Source organism: Diabrotica virgifera, chromosome 1, assembly GCF_917563875.1.
Source record: "Diabrotica virgifera virgifera chromosome 1, PGI_DIABVI_V3a".
NCBI lineage: Eukaryota > Metazoa > Arthropoda > Insecta > Coleoptera > Chrysomelidae > Diabrotica > Diabrotica virgifera.
The window spans coordinates 252,880,088-252,905,134 of NC_065443.1; the positions used below are offsets into that span (position 1 = coordinate 252,880,088).

The 25,047-nt window shown below is 31.7% G+C and overlaps 1 protein-coding gene across 1 annotated transcript in view; it reads left to right on the top strand.

Annotated features, from left to right (window-relative positions):
• Positions 1-25,047, top strand: part of LOC126893317 (sodium-dependent serotonin transporter) — a 170,028-nt gene that overhangs the window by 100,490 nt on the left and 44,491 nt on the right. The window contains exons 3-4 of the mRNA XM_050663362.1: positions 19,892-20,102; positions 20,163-20,301. Coding sequence (XP_050519319.1) covers positions 19,892-20,102; positions 20,163-20,301 — 350 coding nt within the window. The remainder of the gene's footprint in view (positions 1-19,891; positions 20,103-20,162; positions 20,302-25,047) is intronic.

Consider the following 25,047-nt stretch of genomic DNA (forward strand, 5'->3'; position numbering starts at 1 on the left):
ATTCCTTTAATTTTAATTAAAAAGGCCCAAAAACAAATTAAAAAATTAATCAAAAAACGAAATGTTATAATTTGATTATAATTCGAAAATAAATAGGTTTAATAACGAAGCGAACATTAAAAAGTGCTCTAAATCTTTAATTGATATTTTATGTATTTTTTAGGAACTTTTGTTTTCGATATTTGGTTTATAAAAAATACAAACGTTTAAATAAAATTAATAAAAATTAGTTATGGTAGCGGAGCAAAGTATGCTAAATGTGCAGTCACTGGAGCGCTTTGGGGACCTATTGGGTTGTGAAGAGTAGGTCCTAAAGCCAAAAAAAGTTAAGTAAAGTTTTCCATTTTAGTAGGCGCTTGCCGTTTTTTAATTTAATTTTCCATTTCCAACAATCGTTTTTTCCGATTATAACGCCATCTATCCATAATTCGAAAAAATATTTCGAATAAAAGTTACTTATTTTTACGTAAGGAATCCAAATCTGCAATAAAAAAATGAGGGTTCCCATTTAAGATTTTAAAGTAACCCCCCACCCCACCTCCGTGGGGAGTCGTGTTTGGTGCCATTCGATAGATTTTTCAAAAATATTGAATAAGTGTATTTTACAGTTTTTCCACCTGATGTTCATTTCGCGAAATATCGTGGGATTTGTATTTAAAATATTAAATTTACTCCCCACCCCTCTCCGTGGGAAGTCGTGTTTGGTATCATTCGATAGATTTTTAAAAAATATTGAGCACCTATTTTTTAGTTTTTCGATCTGTCGTTCATTTCGCGAAATTTTCGCTTTTTTCTTGTGAAACTTTGGGACTCGCCCATTTCCTTACGCCCGGCTCAAATCGTCAGATTTTTGAAATATACACTCTTTTGCATTTACATACTCAACTTACCTTATCTTAATCTGACAATTTCGAGTTTTTTAAGGATAGATTTTTTTCGGGGCCCCCTTAACGAACTCCCCTGTGTTAAGAGCCAATATATGGTAGAGGTACATCTACAGGGTACCAGGTTTCTCCCCATATGATAATCTGACGCGCTAGAGTAACTGCAAAAATCCCCGCTTGGGCTCCCCTACCATTAGCAAATGTTAAGCGTTTCCTGAATGTCATGCGTATTATAGTATATTAAGTATGAAGAACGGTAAGGGTTTTATACCGATCGAAGACAATTGTTTGGAGGAGGAGCGGCGCGACGACTCCAATTATTGTCTGAGATCGGGTACCCTTAACGTTCGACATGCTTATAACGTTTTTGCACGATTGATACCATTATAAATTATAAAATTAAACATTTTCGTCATATTGACTAGTTTCATTAATTTTATCAAGATAGATACTTTGGTTGTTAGGTAGTAACTAGGGTGCATAACAACAATGGAGAATTGAGTTTTTTCTTAGTCAATAATATTGAATGTCAATAATTTTAAGTACAATTTTGATTATTATAAATTAAAATATGAGCGAAAGTGAATTTGAAGAAATTGAACGGGCTTGGGAAGAAGGGTGTTCCGCAATTATTCCCGAAAAATCCAAAATCCGTTATCAAAATACCTACCAAAGTTTTAAAAAATGGTGCGAAGGCAAGAATTTAAGAATCGAAGAAAAGACTCTATTGGCATATTTCGTTCAAAGACATATGCAGTTGGAAGCTCCTGGAAGCCTCTGGGCAGAATATTCAATGATTAAATCCACCGTTTTTCTTTATGATGGCATTGATATTTCCAAGTTTTCAACTTTGATCGCGTATTTGAAGAGAAAAAATGTTGGCTATAGGCCTAAGAAAGCGAGCATTTAACAAATTGTACCATAAGTTTCAATATTAATAAATAATTCGTTAGTTTTCTTTATTCTTTCAAAAAATAAATTAAAATTAAGAGATTTTTTAACTCGACGGTAAGTGAATTACTTACCGTCGAGTTGGAGTACTTACCGTCGAGTTGGATTACTTACCGTCGAGTTGCTAGTAAATGTCACCTACTGACGTAAAATATGTCACGGTAAACAGTCAAAAATGATCAATCGTGCAAAAAAATATTTTTAATTAAAAACTAGGTATATACGTACATATATACACTGTGCATCAGAGAATTTACCCATAAAAGTTAAGCAATGTATCTTATTTAGGTATATCAAATTAAATCTATTGTGTATTGAGCCAATTACTCTTGTAGCACATAACCCGTCTTTATCGTTAGTAACAAATGGACAACAAGGAAAAATTGGAGATAATAATAAATGTATTGAAAATTTCGATTTGGCTTTACAGCTACAGTTATAACCATTGCTATGGTTCCCTTCTCGTTGGAACTTCACCGCGCTGAGCAGATGGGAGGTGAATTATAAATTGTAAAATTCCTTCATCTTCTTTAGTCTCAGCATCCGTTATGGCTTGCAAATTTTAGAAGCCTCGGAGGTGTAACCAGAGAAGTTTCCCATTGTTTTCAATCTGGTGGGATGTAGAGTAATATTTTTAATATTGTTTTATGTGCTATTAGATTGAAAACTTAGTCTTTTGCTAGCAGTTGTCGCTACGGCATCCCTGCCATTTCGTTCGTTGCAATCCGTAACTGCATGTCGGGGTTTGTCCTGGTTGGGTCATAGAGAGCAGCGTATGTGCCTTCTGATGAGAGACTAATAAGTTTCGAAACCGGTAGAGGTGCTAGCTCCACTCTCTAATGGAACTAGAATATAATGCGGCTGTAGTTTCGTGTTGCAACGAAATTGAAAATGGTTATTCATTTTTGATGTAATACGAAACCCTATATTATAATAACACGAATTATGAGAGGAATATAAATATGAAAAAATATATAGGGAGTCCCATTTAAAAAATGATATGTTTGCTGTACCACGCAGTTATTGATCACCCTGTAGAATTTGACATATTTTCCAATCATTGTCTACTCTTTTTCTAAAAGACTTTTTTCGATATTCTGTACCATAATGGAATTATCGACCGATACCTTTCTAAAAACTCACCCTGTATATTTCAGGTGGTGTTAAATTTTCAATATCCCTAACGCTGTCAAACTTTGTCTTGCCCATTGCATATGTGCCACCTTCTATAGAGAACGTCATCTCACGATTCTTTTGGTTAAAAATCTGTATCATAATGAAGCGCATTATGATTAGTCCAGGAACCGAAGCATTTCACCGCGCAATTTTTACAGAATGGATCGATTTGCTTGAAAATTTGAAAATAAGTAGTGGATAGTTCAAGGATCAAAATCTATATGATGCCGAAAGGCGCTTTTACCATGGGGGCGGTTGCCACCCCATCTTAGGGGTGGAAATTTTTTATTATATTTTGACTGCAAAAGTTCATAAAAATATTCATTCTAAGCAAAAAATGTTCTATACATTTTTTTGATAAAATTAATTCTTTCGATTTATTCGCTATCGAAAGTGTTAGTTTTATACAGAAAAAATCAATGTTTTTTGATATATACTCAGTTACCATTCACTCAATTTTTGCCGTAGAAAATTTTTTTTCAAACCAAGTTCTTGGGAATTAAATAACCTACAATTTCATATAAAAACATTTTTTCGTATATCTGATGTTAATCTTTCTATTCTGAAGAAAATTGCATTTTTTGCCAAACTACAAAATGTCGTTATTCGCTTTTAACTCCAGTTTTTTTAAAACTAATCATTCTAAGCCAGTCAAACTTCTAGAATCTATTACTAATACATAAGTAAAGAAGAATGAATAAGGCCAATGACTAAAAGCAAAGATAACTTACATTATTATGCTTCCAATTGAATTTCTTTTTTTTTCTCAAAAAAATATATTGATTTTTTAACCGTAACCTTTTTAATTTTAATCCTAGAAAGTTTGTTAAAAAATAATTTTGTAGGTTTTTACAAGATCTATAAGACCATTAATATGTAATCCTTTTAAAATCCTCAGTCGCAAAAAGTGGTGACTTTGCAAGGGTTGGTAAAGGTGATTTTTGCATGTTATTACAAGATTTAATTGTCAATAGCTCACTCAATTTTTACCGTAGAAAAAATTTTTGAAAACCATGTTCTTGAGAATTAAATAAGCTACAATTTCATATTTAAATATTTTTTCGTATCTCTGATGATAATCTTTCTATTCTGAAGAGAAGGAAATTTTTTACCAAACTTCAAAAATTCTATATTTGCTTTTGACTCCATTTTTTTAAAAACTGATCATTCTAAACCAGTTAAACTTCTAGAACCTATTAATAATTACATAAGTAAAGAAGACGAAATAAGGTCAATGACTAATTTTTGTCAGGGTAGTGATTAGGGGTTTGCTTTCGATCACTTTTTCGCTGAAAAATATAGGGTCTGACATTATTTTCATTATAAGCCACTTAATTTTTGAGCTAAAGACTTTCTTTTATTTCTGGAGATAGATATTTTTAAATACCACTTCAAATTAGATTAAACAAGTTATCCTCGAAAAATGCATAGTTTTCCCGTCTTTTGACTTTGAAACTACAATATTTAGCATTTGACGAAGAAGAGCTAACATATAATAAAGTATAGCTCGATTACTATTGGTCTTAAGGAAAATTTAAAAAAACTGTTTTGTTTATTTTTTTAAAAGGTATATTTTTGTTAAGCAAAGTTGTTTTGATAAAACGAAAACTTTTTGAGTTATTTGCAGAAAACTGATTAAAAACATTAGTTTTTTTAATATAAAACTAACACTTTCGATAGCGAATAAATCGAAAACTATTAATTTTATCAAAAAAATGTATAGAACATTTTTTGCTTAGAATGAATGTTTTTACCAACTTTTGTTGTCAAAATATAATAAAAAGTTTTCACTCCCGACATGGGGTGGCAACCACCCCCATGGTAAAAGCGCCTTTCGGCATCATATAGATTTTGATCCTTGAATTATCCACTACTTACTCTCAAATTTTCAACCAAATCGATCCATTCTGTAAAAATTGCGAGGTTTTGTCCTATTTTAAGCTTCATTACTTGGACTAGATAGGGATATTGAAATTGTAATTGATACATTAAAGTATAAGACTAGGAAAATAAAATTAACCGTGGACAAAAACAACACTCCATTACGTCATTTTTAATCGATTCATCATCGGGTATTTTAAGAGTTAAAATGCGACACACCTTTTTACATTAAAAGCGTCTCCGGTTACATGCAACTATTTAAATTAGAATCAGGAATATCCATTTTGGCCACTCTTTTCCACCTAATGTATGTTATTATTTCCGCGTAGACCACGAAACTGTCGCGTTATTGATATGACATTGACAGTGTTATATGTGGTAATAATAATCAGCTGTAAATAATAATAATAATTCGCTTGTAGCATTTAGGTTTTCGTGGATGTCACGATGATGGAAACTAGTACAAGGTTATGAAGGTTTGAATAATAGGAGTATATACATATAAAATGTTAATCTTTAGTAAATCACGATTGTCAGAAAATTATTTATAGATTAATTTGTAAAATATGTTTGATTGCTGTTTACTAAAAGTCTTTAAGGGTATAGGCGCAAAATGTCGTCTGTCAAAATTTTCAATGTGTTTTAAATGTATTCATTTTTTTTTTCGAATCCTGAGAAAACTAATAAGTATTTTTGGAAAATTTAAACGCTGATTGTAAGATTTTATTACTGAGGGCCGAAAGTCCCTTAGAATAACCAAAACGTTTCTTTTAGACCTCTCTTAAAGTCGTTTTAGACATCTTTCTTGTTTATAAAACTATATTTTTCCTAACGTTTTGGTTTTAAATACATATCTTGGGAAAATCCATATTAGACCAAGAAAGATCTGTTTTTAGGTGGATGTGAGAGGTGGCATTCTGATTTTTGCGGATAAAGTTAAGTGATAACTTCGTTAATAATAATTGACTTATGCTCCTTCTTAAATATGCCCGGAGCATTAATAAAAAAATAAACAATTTAAGAATTTTAAAAAATTTCGTTCTTTTTTCTATTTTCTTTGCTTCCTATGATACGATTGGTTAAAAATGTCTGAATTTCTCACCCTTGCTGCAAAATAGCAATAAATATAAAATAAGGGGCAAAACACGCCTGTCTTTATTCAATGTTTTTCCATCACTTAGGCTACACTTGGAACCTTCCTAATTCGCTTAAAAAAAATTTGTAATGTGCTAAAACTGTCTACCAAATTTCATTAAAATTGACTTACTAGATTTTGCATAAAAATTTTCCAATCTAAACCTTTTTTAAAAAATTATAATTTTTTAAAATCTTGCACAACAAAAACTAAAACATACAAAGATTTGTTAAATTTTTTACATATAAAGAAGTACTCCACCTATCTAATTCACTTTACAGAATTGAAATCGGATTATTTAAGCAGTCTCAGCAATGTTTTAAAGTTATAAACAATTTTTTGGTTTATAAAAAAATTAGTGCTGTGGCCAGGAGGGGGTGCTACGGGCTCCTTTATTTAGATGGACTTACCCAAGTTTTTTATGTATTTTGACCCGTACAACACGAATTTTTTGGATAACAGTTGATCCGGATGTCGATAAGATTGTTATAAACAAAGAACTTAAGGAATTACATAAAATCGATTTTTCGCAAAATAAAACATTTTTTTGTATTTCTTGGGTAATTTTAAGCAAAAAATGTTGTTACAAGTTTTTTCGTAGGATGCATAGTTTTCAAAATAAACACGGTGAAACTTTCAAAAAATCGAAAAATTGCAATTTTTGAACGCGAATAACTTTTGATTAAAAAATAAATTAGCAATTCTACTGACAGCATTTGAAAGTTTAAGTCAAATTATACCGGTTTTAATTATTTGCATTGCTAAAAAAAATTTTATTATTAAATAAAGCTATTTTTTATAAGCCAAAAAATTGTTTATAATTTTAAAACATTGCTGAGGCCCCTTAAATAATCCGATTGATTTTAATTCTGTAAAGTGTATTAGATAGGTAAAGCACCTCTTTATATGTAAAAAAATTAGTCAACTTCTAAATGGTCTACTTTTTGTTCAGAAAGATTTTAAAAAATTTGAACTTTTTTAAAAACATTTAGATTGCAAATTTATTATGCAATATCTATTAAGTCGATTTTAATGAAATTTGGTAAACCGTTTAAGTAAGTGATAAGAATTTTTTAAGCGAATTACTAAGGTTCTAAGTGCCACCAAAGGCATTAAGAAACATTGAATAACAACAGGCGTATTTTGCCCCCTTATTGACCAGTCGTATATCATACAAAATTCAATTATCTTTATTTTATTTCTTTACGATTTTGTTCCAAAATGAATCGTTTTAAAGTTATAAGCAAAGAAAGAAAAAAAAATCGATGTTTTTCGAAATTTTTAAATATTTTAATTTTTTATTAATGGTCAGGGCATATTTGAGAAGGAGCATAAGTCAATTATTATTACTGAAGGTGTCACCTAACTTTATCTGCAAAAATCCGAATGCCACCTCTCACATCCAAAAATTGACGTTTTTTACAGATTAGTCCTGGTCTAATGTGAATCAAATTCACATAGATATTAAAACCTTTTAAATAATTTTGGCAGATTTTAATAAATATCTCTGGTGCTAATGAAATGTGTATTACATTCATTTGTTTCGTGGATACAATACTGTAAACGTCAAGAACGCTGAAATAGACTAAAAATATATTTCATAACAAATGCTAAAATCCAAAATCTTTTTTTAAACGAGAATAAAAACCCTCATCTCTCTCTTTACGAAAACTTGAAACTTGAAAGTGGTAAAGTCGAACAACAGAAACCTTTTAGTTCGGATTGGAAACCGTAATTTTCCTCATGTTCAATTCATTAACTGTTTATCTTCAACACTCTTTCTATATATTAAATGAAGGTATAGCCATCAAATAGTGAGGAGATAGCCTGGTGGCAGCTGGCTCTTTAATATTTATGGAAAAATTTCAATTTCAAATGTTTGTTCTCTGCGAGATTGGAGATCGTTTGTTTAATCTCGACCACCAAACCTATAATGTATACTTATACCTTCTCCATTCTGATGGCTATCATTTGATCGGTCTCAGTGAGGTAGGGTAAATATTCTTTCACTTTTAATCAGCACAATTAACTTATGTTGATATATTCTGTGGATACTAACAAAAAGGTACATTTTTGTTAAGTAAAGTGGTTTTTATAAAACAAAAACTTTTTGAGTTATTAGCAGAAAACTGATTAAAAACATTGATTTTTTCGATATAAAACTATCACTTTCGATAGCGAATAAATCGAAAACTATTAATTTTATCAAAAAAATGTATAGAACGTTTTTTGCTTATAATGAATGTTTTCACAAACTCTTGCGGTCAAAATATAATAAAACTTTCCACCCCCGAGATGGGGTGGCAACCACCCCCATGGAAAAAGCGCCTTTTGGCATGATATAGATTTTGATCCTTGGACTATCCACTACTTATTCTCCAATTTTCAAGCAAATCGATCCATTCTGTAAAAATTGAGAGGTTTTGTCCTATTTTAAGCTTCATTACTGGGACTAGGTATAAATATTATATAAAAATAAATTGCCAAACTGGTTTGAATTTATTGAGAACAATATCAGAGAACAACGAACACAACTACAAGCTACAATTGGGGAGCAGATTCTACCTCATTGTTATATATAATCTTCTACCCTTAATGTTTAGGGATGAAATGCACTGTCATTTCAAGTGGCACGAATCATATCGTTTCAAGTCTCCCTAGGTCTTTTTCTCTTCTTTTTCCTTCGTGATTTACTGTCCTATTCCTTTTTGACCGGTATTTAATTTTTTTAGTCGTTGCAGGTGACCCCACCAACTTAACTGTCTTTTTTTAACTATTTATGCCTACGTTTCTTATGTATATTCTTAATATAACATTGTTTCAACGTAGAATGAAGTAAACACTTCTGTTGTATATAGGTATATTATAAATTTATTAAAAAATTTTTAAAATTCATCCACAAGGGAGTGGTTGTACAAAACGTTTTCGGTCAAACTGACCATCCTCAGTGTAAACGTCCAGTGTACAAGTAATTGAAACTAGCCACTTGAATAGGTGTAAAACCTCAAAATAACATTATTGCTACATTATGAGCTGTATAGTAATCGACAATAAGTCGATGTCTTAAGATTAAAAATGTATCACATGTGGATGTATGTCATCCTTGCTCGGAATTAGCACAAGGTTCTTGTGCTAATTCCGAGCAAGGATACATCCACATGTGATACATTTTTAATCTTAAGACATCGACTTATTGTCGATTACTATACAGCTCATAATGTAGCAATAATGTTATTTTGAGGTTTTACACCTATTCAAGTGGCTAGTTTCAATTACTTGTACACTGGACGTTTACACTGAGGATGGTCAGTTTGACCGAAAACGTTTTGTACAACCACTCCCTTGTGGATCAATTTTAAAAAATTTTTAATAAATTTATAATATACCTATATACAACAGAAGTGTTTACTTCATTCTACGTTGTCTTAACAAAGGTATACAGCCAACTACAGGGTTTACCCTTTTTATGTTATAACATTGTTTCTTACTCTTCGTAAATATGTATCTCATCTCTGCCGCCTGTATCTTACTTTGTTGTTTCCTACTTACCTTCTTTTTAAAAGAAAAAAGTAGTACCCCACTGAGATATTTTAAATTAAAAATTATTTTTAAATTTCTCGTTTTAATTTGTGACAAAAAACCTGTCTTGTCTTTTTTCATAATACGGTGCACCGTTTTTAACCCTTAACTGGTGACAATATTTTTAATTACATAAATGGTAACCATGAGTCTAACAGACTCCTGGCTAAAAAAAAGCTGTTTTTGTCAAGCTGGCACCTAAAAATGCAATAAAACAGTTTTTAATAATAAAACAATATCGTAATATCGTTTTTATTTACCCAAAAAGAAAAAATCAAACTGTAGGACTTATAAACTAAAACAGAAAAAATGGTAACATGTTTTATAACACAAAATTTTTAAATTCATATTTCAAAAAAAATTAAATATTATTGTGTATCATTTTATCAATCAAAGATAGAATATAAACTTTATTTTTTTTATAACGCGGGCACATAAATTTGATACACCCTGTATATTGATTTGTAACTATTTATTAGAAGGTAGCTTTTACGCAGTGGGTTTATCTTTAATGAGTTTTTCCCTGAAGAATTAAAGACATTTGTAAATAAAGTGAAGTGAAAAGGACACTTTATTTCGGATTATAATTTTAAAAAGATTGTTTTGTTACGGGAAAGGCAAAATCCACAGGTAATTGTAATTATTAGTTTTTAGAAAAATAAGGTAGGGAAATTTGGAATTTTAAGTCCTTTTGTTTAAGCCCAAGAATATTTGTAGAATTCCCGAAAAGTAATTATGATGAGTAGAAGTATTTGTTGAAAGAATGCATGGGTCTTTTCGAATGAAAAAAGAGGAATGTGGAGAGAGAAATGTTTCTGATTGGCTTGGCAATTTGGAATATGGAGAGAGAAGTTTGAATGTTCAGACAGTTTTGGAAAAGGAGATTATTATGTGACCGGCATCCGAGAAGAGCAGTCAAAAGTTTTCGTGAGTAGTTCAGAAGCAGGTACTAGTGGTTGTTTGATAGTGAAGAGTAGTTCAAAAGTGGAACGAGAGACAAATAAAATTGAGAAGAAATACCTCTTTGATTCTGTAAAGTCCAAGAGAGTAAGTTACAAGAACTATAGTTATTAAAATTATTTGTGACACCAAGTAAAAAAGATACTTGGGTCTCAGGAGATTATTATTGTGAGAAAGAGAGGAGAGAGTTTTGGAGTTTATTGAACGAGTACTGGTCAAAAGAGGCCTGGCTCGTGTTTTGGAGAAATAGTTGCTGGTATGCTGCTGGATTGATTTTGAGAAAGGAGAGGGCTTTGATTGGTGCCTAACATAATCGACAAGGAAGAGCTGTTTGGGTCAAGAGGAGACATCATTGTGTGTAAATCAAAAAGGTCAGTCAATAACTTATGTGATAGATTTTCTTTATAATCAGAAGTTAATTTTTTTTGCGTAAAAGCATATGAATTAAGATTCCAACATTTCAAAAATTTAATAGGAAATATAAGTAGTTTTGCGAATACTTAAATTTGTTTGTTTAGCTTGTTTTATTAATGGTATCAAGAACAAAGCGATAAATATTTGTTTGAATTAGATTAATTTATATGGTAAAAGTTTCATTTGGACAGTTATGCCCACAGGATTTATTTGATAAATTTTCAGAGCATTGCTTTTGATAATAAAGGTATTTGTATGTTCTAATTTATGGTATTTCTATTTATTTTCTTTTCCTATTTTATCCCGATAAGGATCAACTAAGAGATACTGAAGCCACGAGAAAGGATAAGTATAACCTAAGATAATTTAGTTATTTTTTTTTTATGATAAAAAGGCACCCTGAGATTTTTTCTTAATTTTTTTATGTATGATTTGCGACAATTGAATAACTAATTAAATAAATAATAATTAATATAAAAGTAAGAGAAAGCAGATCATAACAATATATACAAACAAATATAATATATGTATGTTTAAACATACAGGGTGGGGCATTAGTGTGACAAAGTCCAATTACTCGTTTGTCGTAAGAGATACGAAAAAAAGTTATTTAGGTAAAAGTTGGGCCACACATAGTACCATAATTTAAAAATATTTTCAAATATACAGGGTCGTCCGTATTGACAGGGTGACACAAACTTATGTTTTTTTTAATGGAACACCCTGCATATTTTTACATTTTTGGATTCTCCTCGATGTTTCCTTTCTTAAAATATATGGTTTTGTAATATTATACGAGGTAGTTTAAAAGTTAATTACGTTTTTTTGTTAATTTCGTAGCAAAATCTACACCCTGTAGAATTTTAGTGATTTGACATCAAATTTTTATTTTATGTTCAAACGATTTTTAATATAGTCTACTACTGTTAATCATTAATAGTATAGCGAAATGTTTAATTTTAGTATACAGGGTGGGTCGAAACTCGGAATGAGTATTTTCTGAGTTTTCTTAAATGGAACACCCGGTATTTTAGTATTGTAATGAAATTATATTTTATGGTACTTTTTTATTTCTTAAGCATTCCCTATACCTAAGAGCTTTAATTTGTAAGTTATTCGTCATTCTTTAAGCAAACATTAATTGCAACAAAAATTACGTAAAATTTCATTAGGTAGCCGTGAAAATATCCAAACAAAAGTAATTTTTCGAAAAAAAAAATACATAATAATCTAGCCTGATTCTTAATTTATTAAGATTGGATGAGATATCCAAATACATTCGTAGTTAAGGTTGTTGGTGCTTAAAATATGAATCAAACATACAAAATTCTGCCTAGTTGGCTATGACACAAAATTTGCTTAAACATTTGACATTATACTATTTATATAGTTTCAGTTGATTTGATACCATTACTAATATTAATTTTTCTAATGAGGAACGGATTAAAATGGCTTTGTGCTAGGAGAGTATAACAAAAATGAGCTACTAGCAATAAAAATTTATCATCAGCAGTTCCCTGATAGACGACAACCAAAAAGAGAAACTTTTGAAAGTATACTAAAACGGTTTTAACAGACTAGATACTTAGATTGTAAGAACGATTGTACTAATATGCAGATCCTCAGTGACACTAAGGATTACATATAATTGCTGTTTTCTTCACTTACAATAGTTTTTATTCGAGCAGATTTATCATAATCTAAGTGATCAGTCCGTTGAAACCGTTCTAGTATATTTTTAAACGTTTCTCTTCTTAGTTGTCGTCTATCAGGGAATTTCTAATGAAAAATTTCTTATTGCTAGTAGCACATTTTTGTTATATTCCACTAGCACCAAAATCTTATTAGTCAGTTTCTCATAAGAAAAATACATATTAGTAATGGTAACAAAGCAACTGGATCTATAAAAATAGTATAATGTCAAATTTTTAAGGAAATTGATTGTGTCATAGCCGACGAGGTAGGATATTGTATGTTTTTATTAATATTTTGCGCACCAACAAACTTAACCACGAATTTATTTGGATATTTCATTCAATAGTAATAAATTAAGGATCAGACTAGATTATGATGTATTTTCTTTTCCAAAAATTATTTCTGATTAAATATTTTCACAGCCACCTAATAAAATTTCACGTACTTTTTCTTACAATTAATGTTTGGCTTAAAGAATCACGAATAACTTACAAATTAAAGCACTTAGGTATAGGGAATGCTTAAGAAATAAAAAAGTACCATAAAATATCATTTCATTACAATACTTAAATACAGGGTGTTCCATTTAAGAAAACTCAGAAAACACTTATTCCGAGTTTCGACCCACCCTGTATACTACAATTAAACATTTCGCTATACTGTTAATGTTTAACAATAGTAGACTATATTAAAAATCGTTTGAACATAAAATAAAAATTTGATGTCAAATCACTAAAATTCTACAGGGTGTAGATTTTGCTACGAAATTAACAAAACAATGTAATTAACTTTTAAATTACCTCGTATAATATTACAAAACCATATATTTTAAGAAAGGAAACATCGAGGAGAATCCAAAAATGTAAAAATATACAGGGTGTTCCATTAAAAAAAACATAAGTTTGTGTCACCCTGTCAATACGGACGACCCTGTATATTTGAAAATATTTTTAAATTATGGTACTATGTGTGCCCCAACTTTTACCTAAATAACTTTTTTTCGTATCTCTTACGACAAACGAGTAATTGGACTTTGTCACACTAATGCCCCACCCTGTAGGTACATTTTATATAAAAAATTGTTAAAAACAACATAATTGCAATTCTGCACAAAACCTGCAAATCACAAAAAACGTTAAAAATCTATTCTACCCTGGTACAATTTATACAAATTTCATCACTTTCTATATAATATCCTGCTTCCACATCATCATCAGTAATGTCACTGTTCGCCTCATTATACCATGTTGTGCACACTTCTTCGAAATCATCGTCTAATACTCTTAGCTTTACGAGAACTATCCATATTAAAATAACACTAATGGTGACCTTGCGTCTAGTAGACTCCGCGACGTAAATACATATTTCAAAAACGGGACGAGCGAGGTACCTCTCATTAACACATTCGAATATACTCTAAATCAGTGTTAAGACCGAAACTGAATATTTCCGTAGAGGGCGCTTCAAAAATCCGTAGAAATCCGTAGTGCAGAAATTTGACAGAAAATGACACTTGAGATGCCAAAAAAGAAGAAGAATGACACTTGACAGACCAAAAAAGAAGAAGAATTGCACAAAAAAGAAAAAAAATGACACTTGACAGGCCAAAAAGAAGAAGACTGCCACTTGACAGACCAAAAAAGAAGAAGAATGACACTTGACACACCAAAAAAGAAGACGAATGTCAGCCGACAGACCAAAAAAGAAGCAGAATAACACTTAAAGAGCAAAAAAATCCCCATTTTAACTTCTTGATGGCTGCAGCTGAAAAATCCGTAGAAATGTGGTCGATATCCGAAAATCCGAAATAATTTTGAAAATCCGTAGATCTACGGAAAAACCCGTAGGGTTAACAACAACTCTGCTCTAAATCTAAAAGCTAGGAAGGTACACCGAATTTACAGGTTGCTACGTATTTGTGGCGAGAAACGCAGACGCGTTAATAAACGTGCGGAGTCTGTGAGAGGCATGGCGACCAGTTACGGGTTAAGCAATTAAACGCGTATTTTTCATTTCCTTAATACGTTATTAAGAACTATCTAATACAATAACATTAAAGAAGAACAATAGGCTATTGATTATTTGCACCTAAAAAATGATGTCTTAAAGGAACATCAACGTTAAAGGGATTTTATTGTTTCATATGTTCAATCGACACCCAAATATGAAAAACCGCATTTAAAGGGCGTTTTTATAAAAGGGGTGAATTAGTTCCTATGCACTAGGGTTCATTATGGTGAATTATATGTACTTTTCGTACATATACATCTACAAAAAAGTTAAAAATTAAATTTTTTATCAAAATATCCCTTTTTAAAGTCAAAAATAATTTTTTTATCCAAAATTTGTCCAAAAAACGAAGCAAAAAACAACACGAAAAAAACGATTTTGCTTTTATGTCCAATAACTTTTTTCCAAGGGAGGAAGAGTATTGCTTCACGAAAAAAAAGCTTATATTCTTTGTCTTTAAAATTACGTTGGTAGAAGTCTTTATGATTCATATAATCCAAGATACGATTTTTCAAAGTTCGCTAATCACATCATTTCTGGGTCCATTTGGCTATTGTTTCGTAAACATTGTTATATACCGATTTCCTTCGTTTTGGGTATACCTATTCAATGGTACATTTGTTTACGTAGAAAGAAAAATATATTATCTTAAAGATGATCTATTGTAGTGGATTCTCTTCCAATTTTTCTGCTTTTAACGATTGTTGCTAACATACGGCTATTTTTTTAAGTTCTCGTTTTAACTTCATTCCTTGTACATTTTATACATTGCTGTATAAGAAAGAAAGTTTATCTTCTGTATTGTAAAATGGTCCATCATATGTAAAGATTCTAGGACTAACAGTAACCAATATCTTATTATAGTTCATCAAATTGTGACGTTTGCATCGATTTTTATTAACTTTTACGGATATTTTCTTAATTTCTATTTATAACATTGCCGGAGCATTCTTGGTTACGCGTTAAAATGTTTTATTGTTTGCATAAAAGCAGTAAATCATATGATGAAAATCCAAGATAGATTTTTGTCAAAAATTGGATGAGGAACTAAAAAATGATTTTTATTTAAAATATCTGTTACTTCCTATTTTTTTTCTTAAAAAAATACGGATCATTACTCGTATGCGCGCCAATGATGAATATAAAATTCTTAATTATTGTATGTCAAAAAATTTACAAAAACTTACCAAATTTCATTTGCATATCTCAACCAATTTTAGAGCAATAAATAAATTGTCAGTTTATAAGAAAAATTTCAACACCCCATATATGGGAACGAAGCATTTGGGGACATACCTTTATAAAGCAAACTGTCATTATTTTTTATGCAGAATTACCCTTTAAAGTTTGTCGCACTTATTTACTAACATCCTGTATAAAATAAAAGAAAAAAAATAAAGACTATTTTCGATTTCCTCTCTTCAGAGAATTAAATCTTTAAAAATGCAATAGAAAAAATAATCATTTGAATATTCCCTTGTAGAACTCTACAAAAAAGGACTTGTGGTCGTCGCACAAGCCTCCAACGTAAACAAAAATGTCGAATTTCAAAAATAGAACATCACAAAAGCTACTTTTAAGTCTATATCTGAAATAGCATCATCGTGGTGAGCCCAAATATGTGCTCATTCATGTATATCAGCTTTATATCGATATATTCATCCGGCGTGGTGGTGAATAGAGGTTAATATCGCCTTTTACTACCACGTAAATTGAATAGAGCAGTGGGAAGAGGGTCAATTTGTTGCAATGGTCGGTTAACAGCCATATTTGCCACTTTTATTAACTCATATTTTGTTTATGATAGAAACAAGACTATTTATACAGGTATACATATATGTAGGTCTGGATCCCGCGTATGAAAAAAAAAGTTGATTAATAGCAAGCTGAAAATTTGTTAATAGCTTAAGGGTGTCTAGTCGGATAAACTTTGAGATATGGGAACACTGTAACAGAGGCAGTTTTAATTGTGGAACAGGTTAAAAATTTGGAACGGTCAGACCACGAAAACGGCATATTTATTTTGTCCGACAGAACAGACTTAAGCTCTCCGAACAGAGAATAAACTCTCATGCAAAAATCAGACTGCTATTTATCACCTGTCATAATTCATGTCATTTGACATATTCTACATGTTCCACTCATTAAAACGCCCATTTGGTGATAAATAGCAGTCTGATTTTAGCATGAGAGTTTAATCTCTGTTCGGAGAGTTTAAGTCTGTTCTGTCGGACAAAATACATGGGCCGTTTTCGTGGTCTGACCGTTCCAAATTTTTAACCTGTTCCACAATTAAAACTTCCCCTGTTTCAGTGTTTCCATATATCAAAGTTTGTCCAACTAGACACCTTTAAGCGATTAACAAATTTTCAGCTCGCTATTAATCAACTTTTTTTTCATACGCGGGATCCAGACCTATTATAATATTATATAATATTATACAGTCGGAAAAATGAAAGAATACTCATGAACGAACATATAAAACACGCTGTATTTTCCTGTCACCGTATCACAAAGAAAATTGACCAGCGCAAGTACATGTAATAATAATTAATACATGTACTTGCGCTGGCCAATTTTTTGTGTGACAAGGTGACAGGAAAATACAGCGTGTTTTATACAGAGAGCACGTAAAGGTTGGAATAAATTCATTTTCTCGAGAATGGACGATTTTGGAAAAAAAAACCCAAACCAGGTCAATTTTTATTTTTAAATTACGACTTTTTGGCATATATCATACTAGTGACGTCACTAATCTGGGCGTGGTGACGTCATCGATGATTTTTTAAATGGGAATAGGGGTCGTGTGATAGCTCATTTGAAAGGTAATTTAATTCTCTATTCAGTAATATAAACATTTACATAATTATTTATACAGGGTGTGCAAAAAAAGTTTTTTAAATTAAATTTATTGACATAAAAACAAGAATTCATGTGATTTATTTAGTCCAAAATACATTTTGCTGCTCTCAGAAAACAGAAAAAAAATGTTTATTTGAAAAATAATCATTGCTTTTGGCTTAAATTAAATGTTTAAACTGTCAAGAAGAAGGTAGGTGGCGGCTTTAATATTGAATTTAAGCAAAAAGCAATATTTATTTATCAAATAAACATTATTTTCTGTTTTCTGATAGCAGTATAATGTATTTTGAGTTAAATAAATTACACACATTGTTCTTTTTATTCTTCTTTTTATGTCAATAAATTTAATTAAAAAAATTTTTTTGGACACCCTGTATAAATAAATATATTAATATTTATATTACTGGATAGAGAATTGAATTACCTTTTAAATGAGCTATCACACGACCCCTTTTCTCATTTAAAAAAATTATAGATGATGTCATCACGCCCAAATGGGTGACGTCACTAGTATGATACATATGCCAAAAAGTCGCAATTTAAAAATAAAAATTGACCTGTTTCGGGATTGTTTTCCAAAATCGTCCGTTTTTGAGAAAATGAATTTATTCCAACCTTTACGTGCTCACTGTATGTTCGTTCATGGGTATTCTTTCATTTTTCCTACTGTACGTATTTTGTGTTCAAGAAACATTTTTGCGTGCTTTCTGGTGTTCGTTTATACAGGGTGAGTCATGAGGAACTGTACATACTCCTACCTCGTATAGAGGCCCCTATGGGGAATAACAAATGACCATTAAAAAGTGTCTGCTCCCATTGTTTATTAATATACAGGGCGAGTTTCGCATTTTGACAGAAACTTGTAATCGTTACACTATGACCACCTAATCAACTGATTTATTCAAACTAGAAAAAAATCAGGTCCGGCTTTAAAAAATATGTTCGTTTTGGTCTTAGAAAAAATTTCACCCTGTATACGCTTTTTGAAAACTCTAATATGAATTTTACAAATTAGACAAATAGGCCATTAAAATGGCATATTTATTTTTTTCCCCACACGTTTACTTAATTTTTTATAAAAAAATCAAATTTGACTACGATTTAAAAGTTTGGTAAAGTGAACCATAGATTTAAAAAAATTAACTTTTATTACAAAAATTAATTTTTTTTAAACAAATATTTAATTTATGTTACCACCCAATCAACTGATTTATTCAAACTAGAAAAAAATCAGGTCAGGCTTTAAAAAATTAGTTCGTTTGGGTCTTAGAAAAAATTTTACCCTGTATACGCTTTTTGAAAACTCTAATATGAATTTTACAAATTAGACAAATAGGCAATTAAAATGGCGTATTTAATTTTTTCCCCACACGATTACTTAATTTTTTATTAAAAAATCAAATTTCTCAAAATCGCAATTTTACCATAAAAATAAAAAAATAAACAACGTTTTTCTTAAAATTAAAAGTTTTACCATTTTTTTTTCTATAACACGTCTAGATCTAAAACTCGCCACACATTTCTCTTTGACTCTATAGTTTAACCTAGACGTGATCAAATAGGCAAATTTTAAATTTTTTCACTTAATTTTTGCGATTTAACTTTGCAATTCACGAATCTGCACCGTTTATTTTTAAAAATTCATAACTTTTACGAGAAGAAGACTGAAAGTCTACAACAATTTTTATAGTCTTCACAATGGTAAGAGATATGTGCTGTAAAAATTTCAGAAAAAAAAATATTAAAATGGAACAGAGTTGTATCGAGTTACCGTGATTTAATTTTTTTTTTATTTTTAGGTTAAAATTCCGATTTTGATTTTGATTTTTTTTATAAAAAATTAAGTAATCGTGTGGGGAAAAAATAAATATGCCATTTTAATTGCCTATTTGTCTAATTTGTAAAATTTATATTAAAGTTTTCAAAAAGCGTATACAGGGTGAAATTTTTTCTAAGACCCCAACGAACTAATTTTTTTAAAGCCGGACCTGATTTTTTTCTAGTTTGACTAAATCAGTTGATTGGGTAGTAATAGTGTAACGATTGACCAAAATAAGAGATACATCGATCTGACCGTTCAAAAATTATGACGAATAGAAATTTCTGTCAAAATCCGAAACTCGCCCTGTATATTATTAAACAATGGGAGCAGACACTTTTTAATGGTTATTTGTTATTCCCCATAGGAGCCTCTATACGAGGTAGGAGTATGTACAGTTCCTCATGACTCACCCTGTATAAGAGCTGTGCATTATTTTTAAATAATTTAAAAACTCAAAATAATATTTAGATACTGATAACACTAAAATTTTCTGATAAGACTTCATCTATGGCTATTTTATAGGAGTTGGTTACGCCATTTGCCTCATAGACATCTACATGGGCATGTATTACAATACCATCATAGGCTGGGCACTATACTACCTCATCACCTCGTTCCAGTCGGAGCTACCATGGACATCGTGCCGAAACGAATGGAACACACCCATGTGTAGACCAGTCACTGAACTTCTACCCAATATCTCAGCTTCCAGTCCAGCAAGAGAGTTCTTCGAGTAAGTCTAGAAAAATATCAATTGGTCGTAGATAAATCTAATGTAAAACACGATTTGTAGGAGAGAAGTCTTGGAACAGTATAAATCAGACGGCCTGAACCGAATGGGTCCTATCAAACCCGCATTGGCCTTGTGTGTGTTTGCTGTGTTTACTTTAGTTTATTTTTCGCTGTGGAAAGGTGTTAGGAGTACTGGCAAGGTAAATGTATATTGTATATTGTATATATGTATTTTTTAAATGAAAAATATTTTAAAAATGAATAACCATTTTCAATTTCGTTGCAAAACGAAAACACAGCCGAACCATATTCTAGTCCAATCAGAAAGTGCTGCAAGCACCCCTACTGGTTTCGAAACTTATTAGTCTCTCATCAGGAGGCACATATGCTGCTCCTCTCCGATCCAACCAAAACAAACCCCAGCGTGCAGTCCCGGATTGCAACGAACGAAATGGCATAGATGCCCTAGCGGCAACTGCTAGCAAAAAGACTAAGTTTTCACTCTAATGGCATATAAAACAACATAATGCTATTCTACACCCCACCAGAATGAAAACATTGGGAACCTTCTCTGGAAAAATATTTTATAATCAGTTAAGATACTAAAGGCTGATTTATGTTAGGACGGGACGTGTATGACACGGGCCGTGGAACAACCAAGCTCCTCACGGGATTTTGATTTATGCAACAACAGGATCACCCACAGTAGAATCAGAGGTAAATGTGAAGAAGACCAGGATGAAACACAATTTTGCTTCAGAAATGGACTGGGAACTCGGGACGCACTCTTTGCACTAAATGTAGTATTGCAGAAATGCCGAGATCAAAGGAAATACGTCTTTGCTGTATTTATTGACTATGAAAAGGCTTTTGATCGAGTAAATCATCACAAATAATTAAAATATTAAAGGAAAAAGAAGTTGATAGTCAAGATGGACGAATCATAGAAAAATTATACTGGCCTCAAACAGTGGCAGCTTGCATAAATTGAAAATCAACAGAAATATGCAAAATACAAAGAGTTGTCAGACAGGGTTGTATACTGTCCCCACTGTTATTCAATTTATATTCAGATAAAATATTTCAGGAAGCGCTGCATAATTTGGAATGGGGTGTAAAAGTTAATGGAATTCTGATAAATACAATCAGATATGCAGACGATACAGTTATTTTAAGTGATGATATGAATGGATTACGACACCTTTTAAATGCCATTGACACAGTGGGAAGAGAGTTTGGCCTAAACATAAACTGTTCAAAAACAAATTACATGGTATTTAGCCGTTTGGCCAATCAAGATTCACGGTTATATGTTGATGGTCATATAATTCAAAGAGTACCCAGTTTTAAATATCTTGGTTGCCATATTACTGAACAACTAGATCCAGATAAAGAGAAAAAATGTAGAATCGAGATAGCACTCACGACATTTTTAAAAATGAGGTCATTCTTCTGTAATGATAACTTGCAAATTTAACTTCGAAAGCGCATGATTAAATGTTACATTTGGTCAGTCCTCTTGTATGGTGTCGAAGCACGGACATTAAAAATATCCACCATTAATCGTTTGGAGGCCTTTGAAATGTGGCTGCACAGACGTGCACTAAAAATACTATGGACGACTATGCTGACAAATGTGGCAGTCCTTAAGAGAGCAAATGCTGCTCGCGAGCTGTTTGAGAACATCAAATGTAGAAAGATGGCCTATTTTGGACTCGTAGTAAGGGGAGACCGATATAATACTCTTCAACTTATTATGATGGGTAAAATCAAATCGAAGGACGTAGAGGAATTGGTAGAAAGCAGGCCTCTTGGTTGAAGAATATCAGGGAGTGGACAGGAATAAAGAAAGCAGAACAACTATTTAGAATAGCTCGAGACAGAGACAGTTTTGCTAGGTTAATCGCCAACTTCAAGGGAATTTGATAGGGCAGGTTAAGAAGAAGAAGGAGTAACAACAGGTCGCTTTCAGCTTCGGCACGGGTTGTTTTAAATTAGTTTTATTTGCGAGTGTCTTTTTGCGAGTTTAAAAAATTATTTTTACAAGCATGGAATTGCTAGCGATATCATTGGTCCAATCCTGGACGACGGCCTCCCCTGTGTTTTCCATATTCGCATGTCTTGTACTATCTGGTTTGTTTCTTCCTGATTTTTCTTTAATGTTGTCAATCGATTTTTTGCGGCCTTCCTATGCCTCGTTTATGTGCTCTTGGTCGCCATTGTATTATTCTCTTTGTCCACTTCTCTTTCTCCTCTTGACACATATCCTGCCCATTTCTATTTAGCTTTTATGATTGCTTTGATAACATTTTTTACTTTGGTTCTTCTTCAAAAACTCGTTTCTCATATGATCTCTAAGCTTACATTTCTCATAAGTCTCTCAAAAGCTCTTTGAATTGTTCTAAAGGTATTAATAGATTGGTTAGTTAGTGACGTGTCAAAAACCTTTCACTTTAAGCTAACTAGGATTTTCGGATATTTTATAGGTACTTTTTTACCTTTTTAGACTTTTCAATATTTATAATGTAACTATAATAATATAATTATACAGTGATGAGCGCACTAATAACCGGCAAACTAGCGCAAAAGATGGAAAACATTGCGAAACAAAAAGAGATTAAACTAGTGAAGGTGGAAAGTATCGTTATAAACGTATAAATAATTAACATTACATTACAGAGTGTCACACGTTTAGACGTCTGTGACAGGAGTATTTTATAAAATTCTACTGTCACAGTGACAGTTGTCGTACTCCTCTGATATGTCTAAAGGTGGGAAAATATGTAATTTAATGTTAATTTATACGTTTATAACGGTAATTTATACCTCCACTAGTTTCATCTCTTTTTGTTTCGCAATGTATTTTGTTTACGATCTTCTGCGCTATTTTGCCGGTTATTAGCACGCTCATCACTGTATATAAAAACACCGACAAGCCGGACTGGTCAAAAATAATTAAAGTACAATAGTTCCCCGTGAATAGCACGTTACGACCGCTGACAAGTAGTTTATGTTAGGACGGAGTGGGGGAGACACGGGACGGGTACGGGAAAAGAATCGTCACCCACGGAGCAAGCATGGCACGTAGACGGCGCTCGTCCCCGTTGCTGCCCCGACCCGTGGTACTATAAAGTACCCAATGTCTTTCATATCTCACGATCCTTCAACGTGTTCCGCAAGACAGCCGTTTCGTACACGGTCCGTTATAACATAAATCAGTCTTAAATTTGACACATCAAGATATCTAAATACTCAGAACACTATTTTTTAATTAGATATGTGACAAGAATGCACATTATATTAAGGGAACTATTACTTTCTACATTAAAAAAAATCAATTTTGTTTTTTTTTACGTAAAAACATTCTCTATTATAATAAAAACAAGAATAAAAAACCGCTAAACGCCATAAAAATGAGTGGCGCATCCAATATTCCAGCTACAAAAGATCTGTTATGAAAATTACGTGGCGCGAAAATGTATTTTCATTTTGATGCAAAACAAAATTCTAGTTTTATTTTAAAAGATTTTTTCATATTTGCTAAATTTGAAGTAAACGCGCCACAAAAGAGTAAATTTGATACAGTTTGAACTTTAAAACTCTTTTGTGGCGCGTTTACTTCAAATTTAGAAAATATTATGAAAAAATCTTTTAAAATAAAACTAGAATTTTGTTTTGCATCAAAATGAAAATACATTTTCGCGCCACGTAATTTTCATATCAGATCTATTGTAGCTGGAATATTGGATGCGCCACTCATTTTTACGGCGTTTAGCGGTTTTTTTATTCTTGTATCAGGAGTTTTTCAAGTTATATACAAATTAAATGTATGACGTTGAATGCAATTTTTCTCGATTACACGTTAAGCTTTATAAATGGTCACCTTTGTCGCATTATCTCCCAAATGTCCATCGAATGTACACTAGATTTTTTTTCTAGTCGAAATAGATTGAATAAAAATATTGGGATGGCCGGTAAATGAACTCGGATTGCCCGTTGCAGATCAAATTTAGCGTCGTAACCACTACAACTACATAAAACATTTCAGGAATAATCGTTAATTGGATTATACATTTGTAGCTTAATAACTTCTAAACGGCTTAACCGATTTTGATCACTAAACATGAGTTTGAAACGTATTGACAAGTAGTATCTGATGCATCTGAGGTCAAGTATGAAAACTAAAGCTGTTACAGAAATTATTGAGCTTGAAAACCCGTTTTTCCCCATAGGAAATAGATTTGATCATACTTATGAAGCGTATAACTTAAAATTTCTAATTACCCCGGATATAATGTAAACAACGTTAGATTCGCCTAGAGTCCTTCTACAAACGCTCAGTTATTGGCGCAATTCGTATTTTGAAATTTGGAGTAATTGTCGAAAAACCAAAATTTTCAAAGTTAAGTTTTTCAATTTTTCGGCTATACTGAGCCGTGTGTATGTCTGAGCTTGATCGGTTAGGCACCATTTGAAAGCTTAACTCAGCCTTATTGATGTGGTATATTTGCGATTTTCCTATCTCTCCTTGAACCTAAGATATATACGCCCAAAAAATTTGCCATTTTGTATCTACCTAGCCCTATAGCTGGCTTACGAGTAGTCAGAAGTCAAAAATTACACCGGTTCTGAATCGGCCATCACACCCTCTTGAAGTACAGAAAAAAAATTCAGATTGGTGTAACTTTTCCACATACATACATACATACATACATATACATATCCACAAACATTTTCCCCTTTTTAAATAAAAATTGAGTTCTAATTCTGAGCTCGGTAACTTTTGAACGGTATAACTGATTTTCAAAATTAAACATGCGTTGGAAAGGTAATGATCTGTGGTATCAGAAGCCACAAAGGTCTAACTTAAGTTTTTGAAATTTTTGGGAGTTTTGGGGACGAGAACGAAAAACGGACCCTAAATGGGAAGGGCCGTCAAATCCACA